A 13780-nucleotide genomic window follows, 5' to 3' on the forward strand; every position below is an offset into this window, starting at 1 on the left:
AGACTTCAAAGTTTGTAAGTATATATCTAAAATTAGTGAAACTTTATTCTCTCATTTTTATTTCTTTTAGCACCCTTAAATCATGGCCAGAGTTTATGTTCGCAATATGTGTGGGTTTTAAAATCACCTTTGGATTTGAATTAGCTTTGTGGGTTTTTTTTTAAACCCTTATTACTACAGATACCTAACCATTGAATGTTTATATTCTGATTAGTGCTGATTATTAGCTGCTTAAGTCTTTCCTAAATATATCAGCATACTAAATAGTATGGGGGGGCGGGGAAAGAAATGGAAGTCTCAAACTTAAGCTGATTTTTACGGTATTGGCCTTAACTGAAAGTTCTGGATGGCTCCATGGGACCCATCTGTGGGCAATGCCATGTGGACATGTAAGTCTGGACTTTGAACGGCCCCTCCACAACACAGGTGTCTTCCACTTGAACAAAACCTGCTCACACTTGGGCTGACGATCTTGAGTTTGTATTTGTGTGTGTGAGTGTGCATGTGTGTGTCTTGCCTCCTTCATCTCAGTGATCCTTGACCTGTTACATTTTCCACTAATACTTGTGGGCCTGAATCACCTGACTGAGGAATAAACTTTGTCATGCATCTTCAGCTGCAAACTCATTGGAGGGAGTAAACTGTGAATTTTTTCCTTCCCTTCTTCAACAAAAACTAGGTTTTGTCCAGGAGCTCTGGAATTTCATTGCTGCACAATTTAAAGATCTTGTTTTCCAAAAGCCCAGGGCTCTGGCTCAATGTTTCTCAAGTTTTCTGTGCATAGACATCGATGAGGCATTTTGGTGGAGTGCAAATTCCTGGGGCCTAGCTTCGTAGTTCTGATCCTGTGGGCCTGGGGCTCAGGCAGTTGCCCTTCTTAGCTGACATCCTGGTGGGTTCTGGAACAGGCGGGTTGCGCTAGGTTCAGGGGAAACCTGGGTAGCAGAGCTTCTGAGGTTGAGGGGAAGAGAGTAGACCAGTCCCAGTGGAGATGGGATTCCCTGATACCTTGAGACCTACGGGTGCAAAGTTCTGTTTCCAGGCCATACCCAGGTAGTGGCCAGACCTCTTCTGGTGGCAATTGCACAGATTAGGCCTGAGTGCTGTGGTCAGGGAGCATGGGGACGTGCCGATGGTCCTGGTGGTTGAATGTGGGCAGAGAGAGCAGGCATTGGTAATAATAGAGCCATCTTCTTCTGGTGGCCGGGAGCTCCTGCTAGGAGCACCTCATAGTCACCAGCACACCTGGAACCTCCATTTTCCTGGATTGCATAAACCCCAGGATCTCTAAAGGAGACAGAATCGTTCCCTGAAGAAATTACTGAGATGGTTTCCTGGTCCCTCCAAACCCATCCTAGGGGGAAGACCAAGCCGGAAGCTAGAAGAATAAAGTGACATTTCTTTTTGTATGCCACTTTCCCCCTGTTTGTTTTTACCTTTGGGTTGTTTGCTGCAGTTTCCCAGTCTGTTAGAGCAAAACAGAAAACTAACTGGGGATGGTTCAGAAAGACTTCAGGATGTGGAAATACGTGGAAAAAGAGCAGAGCACAGGTGTGGACTCTTCCCCAAACCCAGGAGGAGTTTGGACAGGAGGACAGGAGGCAGCATAGTGAGGCACCGAGAGCCCTGAGATTAGAAACAGAGGTTCATCTGCTCATTCTGCTGAGAAGGGTCTGACCAGGACAATTTGGGTCAGGCACACACACACACACAGATGCAGCTTCAAAGTCTCCTTTCTGGTCCTGCCAGAAAAGCCTTGGGCAGACCCATCTCACACAGGCTTGTCTAAATCCCAGGATAAACTTTCTTCAACATCTGGACACCATCCTATTTCTGAGATACAGTATGATGATATTTAATGGAGATTCTAATCTGTGCTCCACCACCCCCTGTTGATGGCACATCCTTCATAGAACAAAGTTTAAAAATAGTCCTTCCAATCTTAAGTGTGTTTTTATGTTTTCTGAATGTGACTCAAAAGCACTCAGGTATACATCACATCCCATTTCAATAAGATATAGTGGTCTTTGTTAAAATGCTTTCATTGTATTTTTCTGTATGAATCATTTCTCCAAAATAGAAGGCTCATTGTCCAAGATTTATGATTCATTTTTTTTTCTACACTGAGTTTTTTGGGGATGTTTATGAGAAAATTACTTTTAAAATTGATCTGAAGCCATAATAGAGCCAGAGTTTTTAATATTTGGGTTTTTTTTATACATTGCAGTATGCAAACTGTTTTTCCCATCTTGCCTTTTGATTGGGAAAGTTCCCCTTCACAAATTGGGAAATATTTCACCTTGTGTGGTAGTTTGGGGGAGGGTCTTTTTGCTCATGATCTATCTCCAAAAGAAAATCTAGTGGTCATTAGGGGATGTCTATTTAATTTCAAGAGCACAGCTTGGGGACAAAGGGTCAGTTACTGGAAGTTGGCAGGAAGTTTGCCATCCAATATTCAGACACAAGAATTCATTATAGTTAATCCTTGAACCAAACAAATAATTCACATTTAATTGTGATTCTTCCTGTTGACAGGGGCCAAATTCTCCTTTCGACTCACTACAGTGGATACGCTTCCCTCCTAGTCATCACATTTCCTAGTTTTAGTGGCAGGGGATGTGTGTGTGTGTGTGTGTGTGTGTGTGTGTGTGTGTGTGTGTGTGTGTGTGTGTCTTTAGTAAGATAATAATCATGCTCTTCTTCTCATGAATCAGAATTCACTTGAGTGAGCTTGGTTTACGTTTAGACATTGTTGCTAAAACTTGGGTGCTACAGGTAAAAGCTTTTGGATTTTGGATTTCATTATTTGAGACCCGATATGTTAGATTTTTATTGCTCCATAACGTACTCACCCAGCAGTATGGAGTAACGCCTGTTCGTAACCTCCCAGTTCTGAGGCAGAGTCTGGCACCCTATGGCTGTCTTCTCTGTTCAGGGCACCCCAAGGCTGAAATCGAGGGCTTGTCTGACTGAGTAGTTGTCCAAGCCCTTGTGGAAAAACCCACTTTCTAAATTACGAAGCTTGTTGACAGTTGGGGTTGGAGGACTGAAATCCCTGTTGGCTTGTGGCTGTCAGCTGGGGCCTCTCCCAGTTCCTGAAGGCCACCCCACCCATATGCCTCTCAAGTGCCCCTTCCACCTCAGTCAGCAGCAGTGTGTGGAATCCCCCAGTCTCTGATCTCTCCACTTTCTCTTCTGCCACTAGAGGACTCCCCTTCTAGATGAGGCCGCCCTGGCAGCCTCCCTGAAGTTGGCTGCCACAGAAATCCTGGGGTTAGAGGGCAGCTCATCCTCCACACCGGTTCTGGAGATTTAGTGTGGAAGATCCTTGGGAGGCCATTTTAGAAACTCTGGCTACCACAGACAGGAATCCTAAGGAAAACAGGAAGTCGGCAGAGACTCAACAGGTTCCCCTGAGTTGTAGGTCCTGACTGGCCTTGCTTCCCCAGCACAGCGTGAACACACCACCTAATGGCCAACCTTGCTTTGGCTCCATTCATGGGGCCAGTGGAAACTGTGGTAATAGGTTGTTAGCTTGAAAAGTACGAAATGTTATAATTTAATTATCTCCTTCACACAGGCTGTCTTGTCTGAAGTGTCTGCAGCACACTAGCTGTGACTATTTGGGCACTTGGCAACCTCAGAGAATGAGTCATTGTAAGTGAAATTTTCAGAAAATTTTAGCCAAAAATTGTAGCTAAAAATTGTACCTTCTTAAGTATCATTTTTAAAAACTTTACATTATTTTTGAAAAGGCATTAACATAATTGGGAGGCCATTAGGCAGAGATGGCTCCAGTACCTTGGGTTCCTACAAGCAAACCAAAAATCAATTTAATGTAAACAGTACTATAAAACTTAAGTCTACTGGCCTCAGCAACTTAGTGAGGCCCTAAGCAACTCAGTGAGACTCTGTCTCTAAATAAAATACAAGAAAGGGCTGGGGATGTGGCTCAGTGGTTGAGTGCTCCTGGGTTCAATTCTTGGTACCAAAAAATTAAAATTAAAACTTAAGTCTAACCAACCAGAAACTGCCAACTAACCTCTAAGTAGGACCCTTTCTCTTCAGTTCATCAAACAGTTCTCTTAATTTGACTTGCAAAAACACCTCATAAAAGTATCCTTTCCTTCACCTCATGCCCCAGTAAACTGTTTGGCCATATGATGTGGCCATATTCATGAATGCTGAATGCTCAGATAAGCTTGAAAATGTTTTAATGTGTTTATCTTTTAATAGGAATAAACTAAATTCTTTCACTTCAAGTTTTCTCTCTAAAAAATATTTTGGTTGCTTCCCTGTTTTCTTAAACAAGGGCTCTACTGGGGTAGGTCACCTTTTTTTACTGATAATCATAGTAAATATGAATATTGTTGAACACTTTTGTATCCTAATCACTCAACATTATTATAATAATTATAATTACACCATGGAGGGAATATAGTTTTAGTTTGTTGTCTGTTTCTTTGTTCAGATTTTGAGCTATTATTTTTCTTAGTCTGCTTATATTGACATCTTATTTGATATCTAGCTCCTTGATCCACTTTGAGTTAACTTTTGTGCATAGCGAGAGGAGGGGATTCCATTTCATTTTGTTGCATATGGATTTCCAGTTTTCCCAACACCATTTGTTGAAGATGCTATCCTTCCTCCATTGCATGCTTTTAGCTCCTTTATCAAATATAAGATAGTTGTAGCTTTGTGGATTAGTCTCTGTGTCCTCTATTCTGTACCTTTGGTCCACCCGCCTGTTTTGGTACCAGTACCATGCTGTTTTTGTCACTATTGCTCTGTAATATAGTTTGAAATCTGGTATCGATATACCGCCTGATTCACACTTCCTGCTTAGAATTGCTTTTGCTATTCTGGGTCTTTTATTTTTCCATATGAATTTCATGATTGCTTTATCTATTTTTACAAGGTATGCTGTTGGGATTTTGATTGGCATTGCATTAAACCTATAGAGAGCTTTTGGTAATATTGCCATTTTGATGATGTTAGTTCTGCCTATCCATGAACAGGGTATATTTTTCCATCTTCTAAGATCTTCTACTTCTCTTTTTAGGGTTCTGTAGTTTTCATTGTATAAACTTTCACCTCTTTTGTTAGGTTGATTCCCAAGTATTTTATTTTTTTTTCAGGATATTGTGAATGGAGTGTTTTTCCTTATTTCTGTTTCAGAAGTTTTGTCACTGATATACAGAAATGCCTTTGATTTATGCGTGTTGATTTTATATCCTGCCACTTTGCTGAATTCATTTATTAGTTCTAGTAGTTTTTTTTGTAGACCCTTTTGGGTCTTCTAGGTATAGAATCATGTCATCCGCAAATAGTGATAATTTAAGTTCTTCTTTTCCTATTTTTATGCCTTTAATTTCTTTTGTCTGTCTAATTGCTCTGGCCAGTGTTTCGAGAACTATATTGAATAGAAGTGGTGATAGAGGGCATCCCTGTCTTGTTCCAGATTTTATCATTGGCTTTTCAAACTGACAATGACCAAAAAACTAGATATCAAAGTTTGTAAAAACCATATGTTGAAAAAGTCACCAAGCCTGAGTCGGAGCCTACAAAGTCAAGCTTAAAAAGGTTCTGTGGTGGCTGATCTTGAGCTTAAAGAATCTTTTGCTTAATTCCAGCTTCCTAGAGGTCACCAGAAAACCAAAATAACCTGAAGACAGCAGTATTATCATTTTTCACTATTATAGAGTCAACTAATTTAATAAATATTGAATTAACACCTACTATGGAAGCAGAACACACTCTTACATTTACTAATTGTTATATGTCTTTATTCTTATTTAAATATTAGTAATTTAGAATCAGAAACTACAACTTATAGGTTTTTTTAAGGGACAGATAAGGAAGGCCTGACCCAAGTAAATGGGAGCATGGACTACAATACAAGGAAATCCCTTTCAACTGTCTCCTATTAGAAGAAAATAACACTGGCTTTCATCCCGAGAGGTAAACTCTATTTTCCTGACCAATCAAGCAAAACAAAGACAATCCATACACTTTTCTCTTTAAATATCCACTTGTTTTGAACTTTACTAATCTATGTATAACCAACTCCTATGCTGACCTTTCCTATCATATCCATTGCCTGGTTTATTCTACAGCATGAATATGTCCCTCCAAGGTGCAAGGGAAAGTTACAACATAGCTTCTAATTTCTCCCACTTCCTATATACCTTTCATTCATTTATTTGTAATATATTCACAAATAATTTATTCAGTGACTCCAATGTTTTAGGTACCCATGACCATAGCAGAGAGAGTTCCTGCTGTCTCCACGTACATTCAAGGTCAATGTCACACTGAAACCCAGATCTCAACCCAACGCATGTTTTGCGTTCTCTCCCCTTCTGCTTCACCTGTTTCCCCTTCTTTTTGACCATCCCATGAGAAGGAAAGCCATTTTTGTCTGGTGATACCAGCTCATCTTTCACTGACCGGGCTGGATGAGCTATGACTCTGGGACAATAAAGGCAGCTTGAGGTCACTGCTACACTCATCTACACAAGACGTTTAACATGCAACTGGCAAAATGCTGATGTGCTGATCCCTGTTCAGATGTATGAGAGAAACAAAGTCAAGTGGTGTCGCCAGTCTCTTCAAGAGTTCACACAACCCTAGGCTGTTGTTGAAGCCACAGGAGGTTATGGAACATTGATAAAAAGAGGATTGAACTTATCTGGAAGATGGATCACTTTAAGCATCCTTAAGTGTGCCTATCAAAGAATAACAGGATAAACAAGACTTATGCATTTTATAGCCTCCCAGGGACAGGCCATGAGAGTATTTTAAAACAAAAGAACCAACCCCCACCCACTCAAATCCTTACCAACTTCCTTCACTCTCCTGTTTCCCAATTTTGGAATTAAAGACTTCTTTATTGGAGCATGGCCAGAGCCTAACCTTGCCCTTAGTTTATGCCTGATGAACTGATCTGATTTTTGTTCATGAACCATGGCGGGGGTGAGTGAACCATGGAGTAGGACAGTACTTCTGTCCATTCAATTTATGTCTTTATTTATTTAGGTACTGGGGATCAGACCCAGGGCTTTGCTCACACCAGGCCAGTGCTCCACCACTGAGTGATACCTCTTTTCCTTGGAAATAAAAACCACATGTAATTTCATTATTTTAATCAGGAAAATACTGAATCCATATAAAGTAATATTTCTAGTTAAGCTGTAAAAATATACTCCTAAGAAAAGAATACTATCTCAAAACAGATTTAAAAAACAAACTAACTAATAATTGTAAGATGTACTAGTTGTCTTTTTTTACTGTGATCTTAAGGTCAGAAAATTTCCTAATCACATAGTACTAAATTAATAAAGTAGCAATTGGATGTTATTCTTAGATTTGCATTTATTTTTTTACTGTGAACAATTTCAACCATATATGCAATTAATCAGAATAGAATATACCCATCATTAAGAGTCAAGTTAACAAAATTTAGCATAATTATTTAGCTATTTTGTAAAGGTACATCTTAGCAGCTGATGGTTATTGGACTCATTGTATTTTATCACCATTGAAATACATTTGTTAATGTAGTGAATCTCGTTTTTTAAATGACAAATTTCCATTTGATGGTAAATGTTTAATTAACATTATTAAAATAGATGAACTCAATAGAGATAAACTTCCATATAAAACACTTCAAGGAGAACTCTACTTTCTTATTTTCTATATAGTGAATATTGTTTAAAATAAAGGGGCTTTCGAATGAGACAGGAAAACATTGAGTATCATATATGTTTTTGTATGTGTACACCATGCCGAGCTCTCCACCAAGAGCTGGACATGTGTCCTGAGAAGTAGGTTTTTATCCCTTTTTGCAGATATGGACTCTGATTACCCCCATTCATTCACTGTGCAGAATTACCCAACCAGTATTAGGTAGAATCATGTTTGTTAAAACTGTATTTTATTTCTGTAAGTGATGTTCTGAAGGATTAAGAAATGTGGCATCTTTACTATTGATAATCAGTAAGTGTTGTTGTTATAAACTTTTTTTTTTCCATTCAGAGTTTTTTTTTTTTTGTTAAAGGGTTTTCATTCTTTTTCAATTAGTGCATTTTATTGGTTGTTAGTTATCTGTGCATGCACACAATATAACATCATAATGTGGTCAATTACCATCCCCAGTACTCCCCTTTCTCTCCTCTCCCGCCTCCCCCATGAACATAGCATTTTATGCAGACATTATTTAAAGAATTTCGTATCAACAGACAAAAAGAGAGAATGCTGATGGGAGGTGTATAAACCAGAGGAGTCAATAAATAGGAGGCCGTCAAGTTCACCAGGATCTGGAGAGGCAGCAGGGCAGTTCTCCCAATGTAAAACAGCCAGAGATGGAGAGGAGAACGATTAAAATTTCTCCAGTTTCAAGTCCACATTTTGCAGTGGACACATTAAAGAAATATTACCTCTTAATGGCTTATTTTTTTAAATTGCTAAGTTACAATTTTGGCCCATAAGCAATAAAAACAGTGACTTACGTGTCAACCGAAACAAGTTTCTTTTCCCCACGGTCGGAGTTATAGTTCCAAGTTGTTTCAATAATTCCAAGGTAATAGTGCTTTTCTTTTGTCCAGGCTGGGGAACTACAGAAAAACAGAAAAACACCAAGCACCAAAAGCTTCATTTTGTCGCCCTGTTGGAACCTGAGAAGCAATCAAGTGAATCAGAAGCAGGCTATTTTATAAATAAGACTTTCTTCCTTTATTTGCTTGATTGACACAATTTGATGTTGCACAAGAGTAAATTGTTTTGTTAAAGCAAATAACATTTTCCAATTCAGTTTGGTTCTCGTAAATCCAGCGGGGGGGGGGGGGGGGAAGAAAGGTCTCAGTTGCCAAGCTTCTCTGTCTACAAATAAAAAGTCAACGGTTATTGTCAGGAGTATGCATAACTCTGTCTTCTTCCATTCATCCTGTAAATTCCAGGAGGCCAGAGAACATCTCTAAATGCTCTCTTTGTTCCTCCAACAATATGCCAGGGTACAGTGCCCTGCATACTGCGAGCTCTTAATAAACCAGGAGAAAGATTATGTAAAAGAGTCAAAACATGCAGCACTTAACTATTTCTGAAACTCCAGGCTGCTAACTCCCATAAAAACTTTGTTGTAACTTTAAAGATATGAAAATGGTGTTTAATATGCCCCATTTTAGTAGCCAGCAAGAAGAATTTCGTTTTGTAGAATTTACAATCTCTGTGAGCTCTGGATACTTTTGCATAGAAAATGTGCCTGGTTGTTCTGTAATGCTATATGAAAATTATCCGCAGAGCAAAGCAGGGATGGATAATTTTGTTTGAATCAAAAAAAGCAGCTATAAGACAGGTGCCATGTTACATGCCTAAAGTCTCAGCTTTTTGGGTGGAGACTGAGGCGGGAAGATTACTTGAGCCCAGGAGTTTAAGAACAGCCTGGAAATCTAGTGAGACGAGGGAGGGAGGGAGGGAGGGAGGAAGGAAGGAAGGAAGGAAGGAAGGAAGGAAGGAAGGAAGGAAGGAAGGAAGGAAGGAAGGAATCTGCCATAAATAAACCTGCCTTCAAAGTCAAAGAATCATCCTAGTAGGTAGTCATAACCTAGCTTATTGGCCTGAGATTTCTCTCCTTCAAGTGGACATGAATTTTAGGCTAGAAGACTTTTCTTGGAACATTGTTTTCACTCATGAAGCATGATCTAAATGTATAAATGTGGCTTTTTTAGATTGAAGACAATCTTGATAGCAGTGGACATTGCGTGCTAGTCTTTTTTTTTTTTTCCTCTAGGACACCTTAAAGCATTACAGAGTATTTACCAAAGGCCGTTGATTGAAATAAGCTGGCATGGTAGGAAATAGCTGGTATTTGAACAGTCTGTCCAATGCTTATGAATGAGCCCTACTGTGTGCCTGGCTCCTACCTAAGCACTGAGGATACAGCAGCAAATAAAACACTCCCCCCTGCAAAGCTTACTTCCCCCTTAGGAAAAGCTGCCAATATACAAATGAGAAATGAAATACACAGCATTGGTGGTAAGTGCTATGCCAAAAAACAAATCAGGAGAAGAGAATAATAATGAGTGCTGGGAAAACAGCAGGATGAAGATCAAAATCTGATGCTATCAAGCAACCTCAGGCAAGATTCTTAACCTGGGGTCCAATTTCCTGTTAAATATCTGCCTCAGAGGGTTGTTGTAGAGATTAATTTAAATGAACCATGATAAAGCACATGATAGAGGAATTCTTCCCACCAGCTGGTAATAGTTGTGTGCATGCGTGTGTGTGTGTGTGTGTGTGTGTGTGTGTGTCTGTGTGTGTGTGTGTGTGTGTGTGTGTCTGGGAACAGAACCCAGGCCTTGCACATGCTGGGCAAGTGCTCTACCATGGAGCTACATCTCAGCCCTGGCTGGTAATCATCTCAATTAAATGGCCTGATACAGAGAGCAGAGTTGCAGCGCTCAGGATGCCCCAAGACTCCTTCCAGAGCTGCTTTGATCCCTGTGCCCTCCAGTCCACCCAGAGAACTGGAGTGGGGCTGAGATCCTGCCCAGATTCCACGGGCCAAGCCCTGTGCCTTGCATGGGCTGCTCCTTTTTATAAAATAGGACCTAGAGGGCTCTTTGCCCCAGATAGCCACATGAATGGGCATCCTTTAGCATTTCATTTTCTGGAGAAGGGGCATATTTCTATCTGGCACTAAGCCACTGTGTGAGCCAGCAGATGTCCTGGTCATTTCCTTTTCAATCTCTACTCTGTGCTCAAACTCAGCACCAGTGCTGGGGGTGGAATGATGGCAGTCAGAGTAGGGCAGCCCACTCTGAAGTCCCTCTTCCAGCAAATTCTACCAACCATCCAACAAACCACCTTGAATGGTTGCTGAGGGCCCTGGAAAGTGCACTCGTGGTAGGGCTTGCAGTGGAGGTGATGTGAAATGGCTAAACAATGACCCCCCAGGCTGGTCCCCGTGAGTTTTCTATGGCTCAATGGAGGAAGGTCATGAGGTCCATATTTCCATTCTGTTTTGTGGTGGTTATCTTCCCATCAAAGGCATGTGGCTGCTGTGTGGTAGGAAGTGGGCAAGTTCTCTAGACCTACGGATGTTGAAATAAGAAGGAGAAGCGTTTTAAGGGACCAGTGGTTGGCAGAGTCGTTGAACGTCACCATCTCCATAACTGTAACTCTGGAGTTGGTACTTTGGATAATGGACTTTGGATAATGTTGCCCTTGAGAATTTCTGCACTCAGAGCTACATGGCAATGATATTGACTTGGGTAAGTCAAGGAAAGCAGGATTTGGGACACCAGCAGAAACTCGGCAAGGACAATGACATGTTGGCTGCCAAGCAGCATGTCCTCCTGACTGGGCTGCCAAAGTTTTCTAGAAACCCCAGGATCCCGGTAAACTTGTTATAAACAAGTTAGCTGTTTGATCATCCAAGTAGAGTTACATAGCACAAGTTTTAATCGTTTCCTGGTTCCTTTTTTGTTGCTGTTTCCTTAAAGAATTCTGGAGTGGGTGAATCTTATCTGTACTTAGCCATTGAGATTTTCTGAGACTGCATTTGGCTTCCGTTGATTCCTATCTGGCACGATGGAGCCCCTCCTCACCTCCCCCACTCCTGCTTCTACCCCTGGTTGTTCTTGTGGGTCCATGAGAATTGGCTCCTGACCTCTGCTCTGTGCCAGAGGAATTTCTAAGAAGTGAGCCTCCACCCTGGGCTGTCGTTCACTCTGACCATCGGAGACTAAGTTTAAAACAGCAGGTCATTCTATCCGTGGCCGGGCTGACCACTGTTCTGCTTTCTTTTTTACAGGAAATTGTGTAACTCTGTAAGTTTACTGGGGTGTGCGGTTATGTACAGGACCTGATAAGGAGCATACCTGCTGACCTGCCCTGGCACAGCATGAGCATGGCAGACCCTCTTCCCCCGTCTCTGCCAGTTCACTGATACGTAGGCAATGAGTTCTCGGCAGGACTTTGGTCACTCCATGACCCATTAGTGGGTCATGGCCCTGCTCAGCAGATCCTGGCATGGAAAGCGGTCACAAGCAGGGCAACAGGGAAAGCCCTGACTCTAATGTGCTGAAACCTGATGATATCAAGGTCTGCAGGAGCATGGGAAAGCGGCTTTTTAAAACACAGCATAAGGCTTTCATCCACCCTTTATTCTTATTCTCTCACTAATTGAATGAGGCAGAAACAAAAGCATGTGACTCAGGAACAAAACAGAACCATAATAATGGAATTATTTTTAAAAAGATTAAAGAAAGTGTGGCCAGGCAGCTCAGACTGAGCAGGGCTTTCCTTACTAGTGGATTGTGTAGAATACACTGCCAGTCTCTTGTCTTCTATTCACCATGGCTTCTTCTGATATTCTGGTGAAAGAACTGGAGAAGCATGCCTCAGGCCAGGCTTTTGAGCTGATTCTCAGCCCTGTGTCAAAAGAATCGGTCCCAGATTTCCCCCTTTCCCCTCCAAAGAAGAAGGATCTTTCTTTCCCTGGAGGAAATTCAGAAGAAATTAGAAGCTGCAGAAGAAAGATGCAAGTCTCATGAAGCTGAGGTCTTGAAGCAGCTTGCTGAGAAGCGAGAGCATGAGAAAGAAGTGCTAAAGAAAGCAACAGAAGAAAACAACCACTTCAGTAAAATGGCGGAAGAGAAACTGACCCACAAAATGGAAGTGAACAAAGAGAACCCAGAGGCACAAATGGCTGCCAAACTGGAGCGTTTGCGAGAGAAGGATAAGCACATTGAAGAAGTGCGGAAGAACAAAGAATCCAAAGACCCTGCTGATGAAACTGAAGCTGACTAATTTGTTCTGAGAACTGACTTTCTCCCCTTCCCCTTTCCTAAATATCCAAAGACTGTACTGGCCAGTGTTATTTTATTTTTTCCCTCCTGACAAATATTCTAGAAGCTAATGTAGGACTGTAGAGGTAGATCCAGACTGTAAGATGTTGTTTTGGGGGATAAAGGGGAGAAACTGAAAGTGTTTTAATCTTTTTCTAAAGTGTTGGTCTTTTTAATGTAGCTATTTTTATTGTTGCATCTTTTCTACTTCAGTGCACTTGGTGTACTAGGTTAATGGCTAGTACTGTATTGGATCTGTGAAAACATGTTTGTGAAGAGTATGTAGTGGCTTCTTTCAAATTGTTAGATGCTGAATATCTGTTCTCTCTTCAATCCCAATTCTGACCCAATCTTACCAGATGCTATGAATGGTTAATAAAACTGCACAGTGCTGTTGGTGAAAAAAAAAAAAAAAGATTAAAGAAGAATTGTTGGCCAGACTTGATCACACCAAAGTTCAGTGGCTGACCTTTCTGAAGCATTCTCCTCTCTTGACATCCCTGACCCCATTTTCCTCTGTGTCTATTCTACTCTAGGGTAACATACTCCCCATAGCTCTTAACAATCTGATTTGTTCCAGGTCTTCCTTTGTAAAAAGTGAGTGAGTGACAACACAGGCCAACACCCTTGAAAGAAATGCTTATTGCTACCTATAGTTCCTCTAGAAGCAAGAGGGTTTCATGCCACATAGGGATACATGGTGAAGCACTGGGATTGGTCAGGGAGCAGCCTCGACTGGGGTTTTCATGCAAAAGGCTAGGGACAGCAGGGTCAACTCCTTAGACTAATCTGAATAATCTCAGTGGGTTTAGGGCATAATTGCTGTCCCTAGTTGTCTAATGCTTGGCCGTGTACTGATGGAGGAAGTCATGGATCGGTGCATGAGAATTAGATAAAGAAGGTTGCTGACATGGATGAGAGACTGGCTCACC

At 41.2% G+C, this 13780-nt stretch overlaps 1 protein-coding gene and 1 pseudogene across 3 annotated transcripts in view; one reads left to right on the forward strand and one right to left on the reverse strand.

Annotated features, from left to right (window-relative positions):
• Cp (ceruloplasmin) overlaps positions 1–8797 on the reverse strand; it is a 47803-nt gene extending 39006 nt beyond the window's left edge. For 2 of the 3 annotated variants that reach the window (XM_078043489.1, XM_040269938.2), the window contains exon 1: positions 8511–8797. In XM_078043489.1, the coding sequence (XP_077899615.1) occupies positions 8511–8656 (146 nt within the window). In that variant the 5' untranslated portion in view covers positions 8657–8797. The remainder of the gene's footprint in view (positions 1–8510) is intronic. The other variant, XM_013358823.4, reaches the window with a different exon arrangement.
• Positions 8798–12254: 3457 nt separating this feature from the next.
• LOC101962578 (stathmin pseudogene) lies at positions 12255–13127 on the forward strand (annotated as a pseudogene).
• The last annotated feature ends 653 nt before the right edge of the window (positions 13128–13780 follow it).

This window comes from Ictidomys tridecemlineatus, chromosome 3 (assembly GCF_052094955.1).
Source record: "Ictidomys tridecemlineatus isolate mIctTri1 chromosome 3, mIctTri1.hap1, whole genome shotgun sequence".
NCBI classification, from domain to species: Eukaryota; Metazoa; Chordata; class Mammalia; order Rodentia; family Sciuridae; genus Ictidomys; species Ictidomys tridecemlineatus.